The 16,653-nt window shown below is 24.5% G+C and overlaps 1 protein-coding gene across 1 annotated transcript in view; it reads left to right on the top strand.

The window, feature by feature from the left end:
- Window positions 1-5,699: 5,699 nt before the first annotated feature.
- LOC122503425 (protein O-mannosyl-transferase TMTC2) overlaps window positions 5,700-16,653 on the top strand; it is a 319,531-nt gene continuing 308,577 nt past the window's right edge. Inside the window, exon 1 of the mRNA XM_043613958.1 lies at window positions 5,700-7,172. Within this exon, the coding sequence (XP_043469893.1) occupies window positions 7,087-7,172 (86 nt within the window). The 5' untranslated portion in view covers window positions 5,700-7,086. The remainder of the gene's footprint in view (window positions 7,173-16,653) is intronic.

Here is a 16,653-nt window from a genome sequence, read left to right on the forward strand (position 1 = left end):
GAAGAATATTAAAAAAAATTTAGAAAATAATTACATTTTTCGAGGAATTCATTTCAAACTGTATTCAAAATAATTCAAATTCTGTAGGGAATTTATTTTTTTAATAATTTAATTCCTGCAAAAAATTTTATTATTTATGAAAATAATTAAATTCTTGTAACAAAATTTATTAAATCTTTTTAAATAATTGAATTCTTCTTTTCATTTTATAAAAATTTAAAAGAATAATTCCAATATTTCAAATAACTTATAATTTAAATCCTGCGATTAGTTTTATTATTTGTGAAAATAATTAATTTTCTAAAAAGAGTTTTTTTTAAAGAAAATCATTGAATCCCTGTAAAAATTTTAATTATTTATAAACAAATTGAATTATTGCGATGAAATTTATAAAGAATTAGTAAATAATTGGATTCCTTTAAATTTTTTATTATTTATGAAAATGATTAAATGTTTGCGTAGAATTTCACGAACAGTTTTTTACCTGAAATTCATTCTTAAATTAATTTTTATTAGAAAATTCTACTTGATTTCGACGAATTTTAATAACATTTTCAAAAATAATTACATTTTTCAAAAAAATTCGATTAAAATTGTGTTAAAAATAATTGAAATCCTGCGATTAGTTTTATTATTTATTAAAATAATTGAATTTTTAAAAGTAATTTTATAATTTATGAAAAGAATTGAATTCTGCTTAAAAAATTGATTATTTATGAAAATATTTCAACTATAGCTAAGAAATTTATTAAAAATTTGTAAATAATTGAATTACTGTGAAATTTATATATTATTTAGGAAAGCAATTACATAATGTTTTAAAAATAATTGAATTCCTGATAAGAGTTTCATTAATTTAGAAAATAATTGAATTCGTTGGAGAAATGTTATTAAAATTGTATTAAAGAATTGTATTAAATTAAAGATTAAATTAAAGAATATTATTGAAATATTTAAATAATTGATTTCTTTGAATAAAATTCCTTTAATTTATTTCACATAATTGAATAACTGTGAAAATTTTATTATTCTTATCATTTAAATTTTCACTTTGAATTTTTTTATTTATAAATAATTGAATATTCTTTTGAGAAATTTTATTAAAATATATAAATTTGTATATCTAAATAAATAAATAAAATAATAGACATTGAAAATATTTGAATTTCATTATTTGTGAAAATAACTGAATTCTCGCAACAGATTTTCGAAAAATTGTTGAAATAATTGAATTGTGTCAAAGAATTTTATAAAAAATTTTCTAATAGTTTCTAAGAAGAATTCTATTAAAATTTTCAAGAATAATTTTTTTTTCCAACTATTAACGAATTTAAACTCGTAAAAATTCTCAAAAATTGGAAAAAGTAGCTTTTAGTGTCACAAATTTAAAAAAAAGTATCCAAATAGCAGTTAATCGTGAAGAAAAAAGTAGTAAATAGTAGTCAATCGTGAAAAAAGGAGTAAATTGTAGTTAATTGTAGAAAAAGTAGTGAATAGTAGGTTTTAGTAGATGAGTGCGAACCTATTAATTAAAAAAATTGTTAAGAGTTTAAAAAAATTTATTTTTAAAAAAAATGAAACCTTTGAATAAAAGGAAAAATATATCATTGACAAAAAGATATTAGCAGTTATTAACTACTAATTAAAAAAGCCTTTTAATGGCCATACCCCAAGGGAAAGATAAAGTTGAGGTTCATGGCGCAATTCCAATGAACTAGAGGTACCGAGGGTGATAAGAGTGTAGTATGATAGTTTCTGATGCTCGTTTAATAATAATGATATATAGTCGAGGCCTCCGGTTAGAGCGGAGCATGTAGTCCTAACATTTTCTCAAGGGAAATCTTGAAGAAAATTAGTGGCCAAGTGGGACGTAGTTGGGAAGAAATGAAGCAATTGTGTGCTTCCTATATGTGTCGAGATAAGAAAAGAATGATCTAATTATTAATAGTGAAGAAAGAAAGTGCACGTAAGACTTCGATAAATGAAATTTTCAAAGAAAAGAAGATTATTTTAGAAAATTCATAAAAGAATTAGGTTACATCTTCTTTTAATATTATAAAATGCTTTTAAAAGTATATAAAATAAATTTTGATATAAAATAATCTTTTATTATTCACAATTGATTGAATATGAGATTTTACACACGTATACACATATACCGCGGTATTATTAAATTTTTATAAAGATTGTAATATTCATTTAAATATTATTATTTAATAAAGTTGAATTTCATATCAAAAATGTTTCCCGGTCTCTTTTGGTATTATAAATAAAATATTTTCTCAAGGAATTAAAATAAAAATTATTCCTTTACTCTTATTGAAAGTATAATTATTCATTAGGCTTTATAGTTTTATAAAATTAATATACTTCAGACTCATAATTTTACATGATTGAATTCCTTGAAAATTAACTACTAAAAAATAATATATAACATTATTCACCTTTTTAAAGCAAAAAACAAGTAGTAAGAAGCAATTTTATCCAGATAAAATATTTAAATAGCTTGGACAATATTAACATTTCTCCGCTTATTAAAAATGCAAAAACTATTATGTGCAATAAAAACGCAGTAACTTCTTTTATTTTGAATAAATTTTCCGTCAAATAATAAAATTTTCGCTCAACTAACTTGATTGTTTAGAAAAATATTTCATTCTTTTGAAAAATATCATTTATATATAAAGATTGGTTACATTTTGATAAGGGTTAAATAAAGAAGAAATTGGAAAAAAATTTAATTCTTTACATAAGGATTTCATTATAGTAGAGGTTCTCAAACAAAGGAGTGTTTACCGGCGGCTTTGATCCGTTGGATGGTTTACTCTCCAAATAAAGTCATTGTGATCAAAAAATTAACTTTTCAATTTCTTATTTAATAGAAAAAGAATTTCTTATCAAAACACAATTGCGTTTCAATATTTTTTTTTAAATTTTCAAAAATTTAAAATTCAAAACTTTTTGAAATTCAACAACTTATAAGAATATTATTATACAACATAAAAAAATAGTTCACTCCGAGTTTTCGATTTGGAGTGATTGATTTCTTCATTTTTTTTTTTTAATATTAAAGATGAAAGAGTGATAAAATTATAATTTTATATTATAAGATTATTGTTACTTTCAATAATACATTGTTACTCTAACTTCTTTAAAATTATTTTTATCATTTCTATTCAATTATTATTTTCTGGAACTTTTAATTGAAATTCAAATTCAAATCAATTTTACGAATTTTAACAAAAATTTGTATAAATAATTACATTTTTCGAGGCATTAGATTAAAATTGTATTAAAAATAATTGAAATCCTGCGATTAGTTTTATTATTTATGAAAATAATTCAATTCCTAAAAAGAATTTTTTAATGAAAATAATTGAATCCCTGTAAAAATATTTATTATTTATGAAAATAATTGAATTATTGCGAAGAAATTTATAAAAAATTCGTAAATAATTGAATTCCTGTGAAACTTGTATTATTTATGAAAATAATTATTTGCTTAGAATTGTACGAACAGTTTTTTTTAAATAATTGAAAATAATTGAATTTCGGAAAATAATTTTATTATTTATAAAGATAATTGCCATTTATGATAATTCTTAAAAATTTTTTAACATAATTAAATTTTTGCGAAGGATTTTATTACTTTTGAAAATAATTGAAGATCCTTGAGAACATTCAAATTCATTATTTTATAATTCAATTTTACGAAATTTCGATTATTTGTCAATTTCTCAATGAAATATATAATAGAAAATAAAAACTCCAAATATTCAAAAAAAATTCAATTAACCTTTTTCAAAAAAATTAATTCTACAGAATTATTAGTTGAAATTATGAAAAATTCAGATTTTCAAAGATTTTGATTTAAAAACCGTTTCAAATTTTAAATAATTCTAAAAATGGATGCTATAATGCATTCATTATTTATATTATTATTTAAATTATTATCTATAAACTTTTACCTGACATTTATTTTTAAATTCATTTTTATTAGAAAATTCTACCAGAATTGAATTATTTAAATAAAATTAAAATAAATAATTCATTGAATAATTAAATGTTTCGTTAAATTTAATTCTCTTAAAGAATTATATCAATACATTTTTAAATATGTGAATTTCTTTCGACGTATTTAAATAAAATTTTCAAGAAGAATTAAATTTCTCGAGGAATTCGATAAAAATTGTAGGTATTAAAAATAATTTAAATCCTGCGATTATTTTTATTATTTATTAAAATAATTGAATTATTGCGAAAAAATTTATATATTATTTAAGAAAATAATTAAATGTTTGCGTAGAATTTTATTAAATTTTTAAAAAAAATAATTCCATTCTTATTTGAAAAATTTTTGAAAATAATTGAAATTTTGCCGCAATAATATTAACATTTTTTAAAGTATATTTGAATTTCTTAAAAAGAGTTTTATTATTTATGCAAATAATTGAATTTCTATAAAAATTTTATTTTTTATGAAAGTAATTATTAATTAAATGTTTGCGTAGAATTTTATTAAAAATTTTTTTTTTTAAATAATTGACTTTTTTTGGAAAATTTTTTATTAAAATATTACTAAACAATGAAAATCATTGAATTGAGGAAAATTTTTGGGAAAAATAATTTAAATTTTGACAAGAATTGTATTAAAATTTTTGATTTTCATTTTAATTCGACTATAGAATTGTCCTTTTTTGCCAAATCATAACTGAGAAGGCAGAGGATCAAATTTTTAAATCTACTTTTAAATTTTAGAATATTCCGCTATTCAATAATTTTGGTTTTAAGATGTATTTTCAGATTATTGTTTTTTTCTAGAAATACTGGAAAACAGTATTTTTTTTTTTTTGCTAAAAATAAATTTATAGTGTTTAAAAATATTTATTTTACATAAAAAGATTGAAGAAATGAAAATATTCTGTAGAATATTTTTCATTTTTTAAATTTGTTTTTTTAAAAACTGTTTTTTTATTGGTTTTTTAAAATTATTTTTTTAAATTTGTTTTTATAATTGTTTTTCAAATTTTGTTTTAGCCAATTCTCTTTTTTCGAAATGTATAAAAATGTATTTATGAAAGATGAAAGAATTTCCAATTAACAAAAAATTGTTTATAGTAATAGTTATGCGCTACTCGGTATTTGAAAAATTAAAAAAAATATATAATATTTTACGCTGAAAATTGTAAAATATTAGATTATATATCATGTCCCTATTTTCAACCACAGGGCTTTCAGGCAAGCTTTTAATATCGCTTAAATCCAGTGTAGCCTGGAGGCGTTGTTTGACATGGTCGGCAAAGCAGAAACCGCAAAAGATCCTATCCTCTCACTCTTGAGCCTCAGGGCTCGCTTTCTATATTTTATTAAGAGCCCTTTACTTCAGACAGAGACATTTTTCTTGCCATGAAAATTCTCAGGCCAATCGAGAGTCATCCCACTTTATGCGAAAATGAGAGAGATGCTTGTGGTTTTGGTGTCGTGGTCGCGAAACGGACATCCAGGCTACTAGTCTCGTCAGAGCAGGCAGAGTTAGAAACTTGACTGTGTTTTGAAAAGAGAATTGTAGGAGGAAATAGGGGTGGGGGGTGGGGAGAACGACGACTGGTGACACGAAGAGGAGATTCCGAGAAGAGAACTTGCGGAGCGCATGCGCCCCACCGATCGATGTCTTACTGGTATAAAGCTCACTCACTCGCCGTACGTCCGTTAGTTTGGCGAACGCATCTGGAAGATGCACCGTGTCGCGATAGGCACATTCTCAGCGCCTGTCGTCTGCTCGGTCACCGGCATCAACATTTCTCCAGACTCTCATTTCTCGCGCCATCGGCGTCGCTTACAACAACCGCAGGCACTTCCGTTCTCCTCACTTTTTGTCTTTTCAATTATAAAAATACCCGACAGAAACTAAATTATTTCCTCTTTTTCAATTCAAAAATAATCCAATTTTTTTCCAATCGGGATTGTAGTGTTCAAGTGAGTGCAACTGTTTCTGTTTTTTCCCCCTACAATTTCTATAGGTTTATTAATTAAAATTATAAGTTAATTTATAATTAAAATATATAATTAAAAGGATTTAATTTGAAGAGCGAATAGAGAAGAGGAGCGATTATTTCCCGCTTTGCTGGTTCGATAAGGACAATAAAAGAAGAAGATTTTATCAATCATACAACAATCAACTGAAAACGATTCTCCTACAATTCACCATATCTTGAAAATTAGAAACTACGTTAATTACAGAAGAGGAAAATTTCTTTATTTCAAACACTTTTCTCGAAAATACTGGTTTTGCAGTAAAAAAAATATACAGCATAAGAGGATTGAAAATTTATAGCAGGCATTAGCAATCAATCATAAATCCCATTTTATGTGGTGGGGCTATTTTATACAAATCTGCGAGGAATATTCGGTAGATAGCTGATGGGAAATGGCAATAAAAAGTGATTAAGGGACTATTAGGAAAGCTTATGGTCATTTAGGCGCACGACAGTTATCACACATGATATACAATCATAGGGGCACTAATCTCTACTAAGAATATCAAAAGTCGTGATTTACCGACGAAAAAAAAGGACGTGATCGCAATTCGGAAAATTAAAGTCGAAGGGAGAAGGAAGAAGAAGAAGAGACAGAAAAAAGTATCGACGAAAAATTCAATTAGTACGAATATTTGTTCCTAATCCGAAATTGATCGAAGATTGAAAGAATAAAACAAAGTACGATCAAAGCAACATTAACGAAGAAGAAAAAAAGAAATATTATCAAAAGAAGAAGAAGAAGAAGAAGAAGAAGAGTCACTTCTGCAAAAAAGAAGTTGACATTTTCTGGAAGAGTCGCAAAAATCGGTTAAAACTGGAAGGGGAAAATCAGAAAACCCTATTTACAATAACCAAACAAAAAGTGTTCACCGTGGAAAAATTGAGTGATTTTTGTTTGGATTGGAAAGTGGTGATCTCCAAAATCGCGAAACCGTGTTGGTGTCGTTGGGCTGAGACTCGGGTCGGTAACCGAACGGGGAAGCCCGTAAGATCCGCGAAGGTTGTGCAACAAGTTAGGAGAGGGTTGCCTCCACCACCGCGATGTGATATGGATATCCTAGCAGTAGCCTGCGCTCTTGTAGCGACGGCCCTGTACTTCAACACTCTCTACGCAGGATTCGTTTACGACGATCGGTGAGTGTATCTTCTCATTTATGCGAAACGACTGATGATGACTATTCGCTCTCTTGAAAACCACTTCAAAATCCCACTACTACTACTACTACTACTACTACTACTACTACCACCACTACCTTCTACTACTATTACACTAAAAAGCTCGCTCAAAAAGCTAGCAAAAAAGTGTACTTCACTCTTGAAAATATGAACCAACCGGTTAGAGATAAGTAAAGCTCAGTATTTTATTACCGCTGGCATTTGCAGTTCATAAATTTTCCAAGAGCCAGAGGTGAAAATTGCATTCGACTTTATCTCCAGACCAAGCCAATGGTGGGACTTGGCTCACTGTGTTTCATCTCTTTGCAAATTTACCTAATGGATAATTAAAGACTTGTCTCTCTCTCCACTATGGCAGTATCAGTTTAATGAAATCCCATCTCACTTCTTTCTTTTTTTTTCATTGTCACAATTTAGTTTTTTAATTATTCTAAGTGAATTTTCAACAATTTGCCACTCTTTGGATTATTAGTGTATAATACCGTCAGATAAGGGATTTTTAATCACTATTTTATTTTAGTTCTAGTGCGCTGTGCCGAGGTGCAAATTAATCTAAACTACAATGGAAACAAACAAATTATTTGTTGCCCCTGTTAAAAATAAGGGAAAATGTGTTTAAATTGGTCACCTTTTGATATTATTCTTTCATTTAAAATTAAATTATTAAATATTAATAGCTAAATACTAACTATATTGTTGCGTTATTAAAGATTAAACCAATATTTTTTCTTGTAGTTCCTGATGAACTGTGTTAGACAACGAAATGGCATTTGAGAAAACATTTTCAATAAAATTATCTTTTAACTAAAGAAACCTACACCTTACTTTTACGGACCAAAAGCCACAAATATTTACAGATTCTGAGTTCTTAACTTTTGTTTAGAATTTAGAAGTAGTGAAAATTGGTGTTCGTCAGGAAAAACATTTTTTACATTTATAACAAGTAGTAAAGATCTATTTTGTTCAGACTAAACATTTTCACATCAAAATACTACGTAACAAGTAGTAAAGGTCAATTTTGGTCAGTCTAAATATTTACAGTTTTTAGTTTACTCAGAAAATATAATTTTTAACTTATTGATAGTATAAAAATATTTAGTTTTTGAGTTATCAGTAGTAAAGATTAATTTTGGTCAGACGAAGTATTAAAAGAACTAAGATTAATCAACAAATAAAAGTTTATTCTATTCATAATTTCAAAACATATTTTATTTGGAAATTATAAGTTGTAAATATCAATGTTGGTCAGCCAACGCATTTTAAAGTCTTTTTTTTTAATTAGTAGTAAAATTTTAATTCAATCAAACTGACAAAGAATAAAAGTTGTAAAAATCAGTTTTCGTCAGACAAAGCACATTTAAGGTGATTATAAGTAGTAAAAGTCGATTTTAATCAGACTTAACATTTACTGGTCGTGAATTTTAATTTTTGCATTAAATGGACAAGTGGTAAAAAACGATTTTAGTCAGACAAAACATTTACAAGTCAGTGAAAAATAATTTGTGTTTAATTTCTGAAATCTTATTTGTAAAAGTAGTGAAAATCGAGTTTGGTCAGACAAAACATTTTTACATTGATTACGAGTAGTAACGGTAGATTTTATAGTCATCAGTCAAATTCCGTTAAAAAATTTTTCAATCAATCAAAAGTAAAGAGAAGGTAGCAAGTACACACAAAAAAACCTTTTACCATGTAACGAAAAATATTTATATTTCTGTTGAAAAGTAAATATTCTGTTTACATTTTAACGCTAATAAATAAAATAATTAATTGTAAATTTTAATTTCACATATTTGCTAATGCAATTAAAATTAAAATACAAAATTTAAATTATAAATTTAAATGAAAACTCTCTTTAAATTCAATGCGAAAAGTAGGATATTACGTCTGACTAAAAATTGTTTCTACTACTTAATTTAGAAAAATATAAAAAAACGTATAAGACGTCTGACTAAAACTTGTTTTTACTAGTTAATTTAGAAACATACAGAAAACAGGATATTACGTCTGACTAAAATTTGTTTTTACTATTTAATTTTTAAAAATACAAAAAAGAAGGTACTAAGTCTGACTAAAACTTGTTTTTACTACTTATTTTGTAAAAATACGAAAAATATTATATTAAAGCTGACTAAAAATTGTTTCTACTACACTTAGTATTTAATGTAGAAAAACACAAAAACAACAGAATATTATGACTTAAAATTTGTTTTTACTACTTAATTCAGGGAAATGCTAAAAGTAGGATATTACATCTGACTAAAATTTGTTTTACTAATTAATTTAGAAAAATTAGAAGTATTAAGTATTTCGTCGGACTAAAACATGTTTCTACTACTTAATTTAGAAAAATACGAAAAATAGAATATGACGTCTGACTGAAACTTATTTTTACTACTTAATTTAGAAACATACAGAAAACAGTATATTACGTCTGACTAAAATTTGTTTTTACTATTTAATTAAAAAAAAAATAAGAAAAATAGTGTACCCAATCTGACTAAAACTTGTTTTTACTACTTATTTTGTAAAAATATGAAAAATATGATATTAAGGCTGACTAAAAATTGTTTTACTACTTAGCATTTAATTTAGAAGAACACAAAAACAATAGGATATTACGTCTGACAAATAATTGTTTTTACTACTTACTTTAGAAAAATACGAAAAATCGGATATTAAGTCTGACTAAAATTTGATTTTATTACTTAATTAAGAAAAATAAGAAGTATTGAATATTATGTCAGACTAAAACTTGCTTTTACTACTTAATTTAGAAAACTACGAAAAATAGAATATTACGTCTGACAAATTTATTTTTACTACTTAATTTAGGAAATTGTTAAAAATTGAATATGGCGTCTGACTAAAACTTGCTTTTACTACTTAATTTAGAAAAATACAGAAAACAGGATGTTACGTCTGACTAAAACTTGCTTTTACTACTTAGTATATTTAATGTAGAAAAATACAAAAGCACTATATAATTAAATTTAACTAATCATTATAGTTATTATCGACTATTTCGTTGCTATATAGCCTTTTCGCTGTTAATGTTTCATTTTCATAATTGTCAATTATATTTTAATTTAATTCTACATCAAGATGTTCTTGGTATTGATTAATATGTTTGTGACAATGATACCAGGATCATTAGTCGTATCTCAATTTCCATAATGATCTTGTATCTGCCCTAATAATGTTATAATGGTAATATCATGGTCATTATAAAGCCAATATAAATTTTTTTATTTAATAATAGAACAGTTGAATCACATATAGTACTGATAGTATATAAATATAGTCTCGATAGTATATAAATATTTTTTCTTTACCATCTGTATATTAATATTATTTGCACTCACAGTTTTCTTGATAGTATCAGATTTTAACTTGTATACAATTTTATTTCTGTTAATCAAATTAATACCAAAAATTTCGATCAGATTTTAAATTTGATTCACATTTTTAGTAAAATTAAAATTTAAAAAAATTAAAATTAATATTTTTATAAATTTTTTGTAACTTGATTGATACAATATGTAAATGATTTGATACTATTTTTTGTATAAAAATTATTTCTAATAATCAAAGAATTGGTATGAAAACTACATATAGTTCAACTAAGTGTAATGCTACGCACCAGTTCGCTGTCAGAATACCACAATCATTGTAATGATAACACAATTATAATAATGATACTAAAATCATTGTAGTAATGATATCACAATTATACTAATGATGCCACAAACATTACAATGACACTTTAACTAATGCAATGATGCGTCAATTGTAATGATACCGAAATATCTACTGCAGTCATTATAATGATGTAGATGAACATCGCAATAAAACCGCAACAATTGAAATGTCATAAAAAATGTTTTAATGACGCCAAAATTATGAGGACAACTATTCCATATATAGTGATAATAAATTTATAGTCTTATTACCGAAACAAAATTCAACGTTTCCCTACATTTTTAATGACGATACCGATTAATTATAATCTGCCGCATTTTTTTATCACATCACCGATATTGTGATTTTAATTAAATTATTTTTATCCTACATTATAGTCACTACTCTTAATATTTAATATTTTATTTATTTACTTATTAATATTTTATTTATTAATATTTTATTATTTTCTCAATTAGAATTATAATTAATCGTAATATAAATTCCCTAAATTTGATTAGAAAAAAAAACACCAAGAAGGAGTTTTTCGTTCTGACTCTCGACATTCATTAACTTTAATGATCCAAAGTCCTCTATATCAGATTTAATTAGCTGCTAAGATGTTGGTTTGAGGCATAACTTGAGATGCTATATCAATAGTGTACCTAACTTAATCTGCTACAAGATACTAGTAACCGCGTTATATCAAATTGATACTTGAATTGATCAGAAATCCACTTGTTAAGATATTATTGATTGACACACAACTGTGTGGCTTAATCAGAAATTGAGGGTCCATTCATTTCTATGCGCGTAAATTTGATTAAACAAATATTTTGTAATTGATCATTTAATTGAATTCGTACTTTAATTGAAGCACTTCAATGATATAAATTTGATTACAACAAATTAAAATCATGTAAAAGGTATATATCAATTTACGCACTATCAATATTTTTTTTTTGGTTAAAAAAAAATGCAAATATTTAAAAAAGGCAATATTTTTTCGAAAAAAATGAGTCCATGAAAGAACTGAAATAAAATCCATCTGTATAACAAATTTTTCGTTTATCTAGTAATTAAATATCGAAAAAAGTAATAATTGAATTAAATTAAAATAATAAAAAAAGTTAATTTTTAAAAAATTTGTTTTCATTTTTCAATAAACTATTAAAAAGAGGTGCGTAAAAGTAATTAAATTCTTTTTTTGGAAAATATTTTTCAACTCCCAATCATCTCTTGTATGTATACATATATATACATGCAAGGTAGTATTGAATTGGTAGCATGTAATCGAGATAACCTTATACCTGGGATCCTTTCCTTGCAGGATGTGTTCGTGATAAGCACTCTTGATCCAGGGGCTCTTGAATTCTATGATCCTGAATCCTATAATTGAGAATTCCGTAATCTCTCGTGCCTATGTCGTTCAAATTTCAGTCCCGTTCATGCAACACGTGCCCCTGAGGGTGAAGCAAGTAACTAAAGTAAAATCGATTTAATGTACTCGATATTATTAAACCTAGGGTAAAAGCTCGTTAAGTATAACTTCTAAGCACCTATTGCTACTGTTGCTGCTGACTCACTTTAACAGCAGGAAATTAAAGTGTAATATGTGGAAATAGTCTTCGACAATTTAGTGATTAACATCCAATTAAAAGAATCGTTTAACTCTTGTATAATCAGTGAACAAATCAATTACCATACTCTATTTACGAAAAATAAGGGAGAAAATCTAAAATTTAAAATTTACATTGTTCATTAAGAAATTATTTATTACAAATATTTCTATCTATATTTGTTTACAAATATTTCTATGAATATTTGTTTACAAGTATTTCTATGAATATTTCTACTAATATTTCTACAAAAATTTTTACAAACATTTCTACAAATACTTCTACAAATATTTATTACACTGAAAAAGAATTAATTTAACTCAAATAACCGAATACTTGACTATTATCAATTAAATATTTTACTTGAAACAAATAATTTTGATTTGAGTCAATTAAATATTTTTTGCTTCAAGTACTGAAATTATTGTTTCATACAGCATTTAATTGACTCAAATAAAAATTATTTGATTAATTTAATTTAACACAAGTTTGTAATGTTTTGGACCCGAACAACGAAAATTTGTTTCTAAGGTAAATTTAAATGCTGAACTCGAATCAAAAGTTCGTTTTTTCATTGTACGTAAAAAATTAATATTACAAATTAATTTTTAAAAAAATTAAAATAATTCAATTTTTAATTTTTTGCTACTTTAAAGGTTACTAAAAATCGAACTATATAACTTAGAAAAAATGTCGTAACTTACTTACAGGTTTTTAAAGTCGCTGAGTCAGATTAAAAAAATTAAAAATGGCGGATCCAATTTGGCGGACAAAAAAAATTTAAAAATCAGTTTGATTTGCTTTAAAACTGTTGAAATTTAGTTTAAAAATCGTATAAAATATTGTATTAAGGATTTTTCGTTAAACTAATAAAATTGTTTTTTAGAAAAAAATTCTTTAAAACAATTTTTTAGAAAAAAAAGTAACAAGTTTCCAGCTAATGAAATTAGCTAATGAAATTTTCGATTAACTATTAAAAAATTAAATTTGACGCCTAAAAAAATCCATTTTAGTTGATTGACAAAAATTTTATTCTGGATTTCCCTGACTTCTCTCTGATTTCCATAAAATATATTTACTTTTTTTTCTTATTTAATTTCAATTCTAAATTTTTCTAAAAGTCAATTATTTTTTAAATTTTTAGTTACAATTCATCAAAAATACGATTATACATAAAAATAATTGTCAAAAGTAAAAAAATAAAATAAAATTCCTTGTAATATAAAATTTATTTCAAAAAAATGTGAGAAAATCTTTTGAAATATAATTATTTCGAAAAATTTTTACTAAAACGCATCATCATAAAATTTTAACTGGAATTCTTTGTGAAATCAATTCTGGTCAAAGAGCTCTTAGAGAATTCTATTATTTAAATACAAAAATAAATAATTGAATAAGAAATTAATTATTTTTTGAAATTCAATTCTCATAAAGAATTTAATGAAAAATTTGATAAATAATTGAATTCTTTCAAAGAAGTTTAATAAATTTTTTAAGAATAATTGTATTTTTCAAGAAATTCGACTAAAATTTGAATTAAAAATACCGTCAACTGGGGCTATTTTGTGCATCCGGGGGCTATTTTGTGCACGCGAGTTTTTTGATGAAAAAAATTATTAAAATGAATTATTTTAATCTGCTATTTTGTAAAATGAAAGTTTGATTACATGACAATAGAGAGCACTAAATGTTATTATTTAATTCTTTGTCAATTAAGAGAAAAAAATTCCTAAAAACGGAAAATTTGTTTAAAAAATTTTGAAAGTTCGGAAAAATTATACCAGATCTTCTAGAGCTTTAATGTGTCTCATAAACTGTGTTAGATATTTGTTTTCAATTGTGTTGTGATGATACATACGTAATGCGCTAATTTTTTATTCATTATTTTAAGAGAAAAGTGGAAAAAACTGAAAAACCAGGATTCCATGGGGCTATTTTGTGCACTTAAAAAATCAAATATTTTTCATAAATATTTTATTTAGTAAGTAAAGAAGATTCTGTTTATCATTTTTATACATTTTTGTCTTACTTTTCTGTCAAAAGACTGTAAATACGTTAATTAAAATCATTAAAACGATTAAAACCTCAACCGGTGCACAACGTAACCTCAAAAAATGAACATTAATTAATATTTATAAGTTTTTCAAATTAGTTTTTAAACTATTTTCTCGTTTCTCTTAAAATAACTTAAAAAGCATATTAGATATTAAATTGTTATCTATTTAACCTTAAAAATATTTATTTCAAGTTTTTTAAAAATATCATTCAAAACTATTAAAAAAGCTCCTATTGAAATGATGTTTTAAAGGTATTTATAAGTGTTTAAACGATCATTTTACAATTATATTAGTATATTATTAGAAAATATATATTAAAAAAGAAAAAAATGTTATTTACTATCTGCGTAATATACAATTTAAGGAAAGATTGTTAATTTTTAGTAAATTCAGATTTTAGCAAAATTTTAGTGCTTTATTTTACACTTTTTGTATAATATATCTACAAAAAAAATTTTACTAGGTCATTCTTTTTTTAACTTACTCTCAAATATATACACAAAAGATTTCATGAGGCAGAAACGATTAAAAAAATGTTTACGCAACATTATAGGAAAACAAAGTTCGATGCACAAAATAGCCCCATCCCGGGAGTTATTGTGTGCACGACTTTCAATGACTATAACTAAGACAAAAAAATTTTTTTCTTTCCCAAATTTATAGGAAAGCTTCAGAAGGATGTCCACAACATATATCAAAAGTTAATTTTCTTTATTCTCTTAATTCTGAATTTAAATAAATCTTTGAATCAAAAAAAAGCTATTTGGTGCACAAAATAGCCCCGGTTGACGGTAATTGAAATTCTGCGATTGGTTTTATTTTATTATTTATTATTATTATTTATTATTATTTTATTTTATTATTTTTTTATTTATTTTTTTTCTTGCAAGGAACGAATTTTATTACAATTTTTAAAAACAATTGAATTTCTTAGAAAAATTTTATTATTTCTGCAAATAATTGAATTTTTGCAAAGGATTTTATTAATTTCTGAAAAAAATTGTATTCTTGCGAATAATTTTGTTTAAATTTTTTTTCAAGGAATTTAATTACAATTGTATTAAAAATAGATAAATTCTTCAAAAAAAAGTTCAATTAAAATCATTAAAAATAATTGACTCCTTTCGGAGAATTTTATAAAGATTGTTTTAAAAAATTAATTTCTTTCAAAAAAAAAAAATTATGAAAATTGTATTTCAAATACAATTGAATTTTTTTAAAAATTTTAATATTTATGAAAACAATAGAATTTGTAGGAAGAATTTTATTAATTATTTTATGAATATAATTAACCTTTGTGAAATCTTATTAAAATAGTAGATATTGAAAAATAATTGAATTCTTGTGAAAAATATTTTTCAAATTTTTCGAAAATAATTGAATTCCTGCGAAGAATTTTATTAAAAAAATTTTCAATTGTTTCTAAGAATTATATTAAATTTTTTTTAATCTTTTGTAAGAATTTTATTAAAAAATTTTGAGAATAATTTTTTATTTCAACTATTAGAGGATTTAAGTTAGTGACAATTTTCGAAAAGAGGAAGAAAGTATCTTTTATTGTCACAAATCTAAAAGGAAGTATCCTGAAAGTAGCAAAACGTAAAAAAGTAGTAAATAGTAGGTTTTAGTTGACAAGGAATGTTAAAAAACGTTCTTACCTTTCCGGGTCCAAAAGTTGAACAAAATTTGTTTTCCTATATAAAAGACAATGAGATATTTAAAATTTTGAATTAAATTTTTTTTAGTGTTATAATGTTTATTATAAATATTTATTACAAATATTTATTGCAAATATTTATTAATTCGAAATAAAATATTTCGGTCATTAAATAAATTACAAAATGAATAAATAATAATATATAAATGTCGAAAACAATAAAATATTTCTATTTACAAAATATATTCTTTCTCTCTCTCTCTCTCTCTCTCTCTCTCTCTCTCTCTCTCTCTCTCTCTCTCTCTCTCTCTCTCTCTCTCTCACACACACACACACACACACACATATATAAACATGAACGTATAGTTTTGTCACGAATCAAAAATTCGTTCATGCAAAACTTTCCACACCAAACAGGAGAATCC

This window comes from Leptopilina heterotoma, unplaced genomic scaffold, assembly GCF_015476425.1.
Source record: "Leptopilina heterotoma isolate Lh14 unplaced genomic scaffold, ASM1547642v1 Lhet_261, whole genome shotgun sequence".
Taxonomy (NCBI): Eukaryota; Metazoa; Arthropoda; class Insecta; order Hymenoptera; family Figitidae; genus Leptopilina; species Leptopilina heterotoma.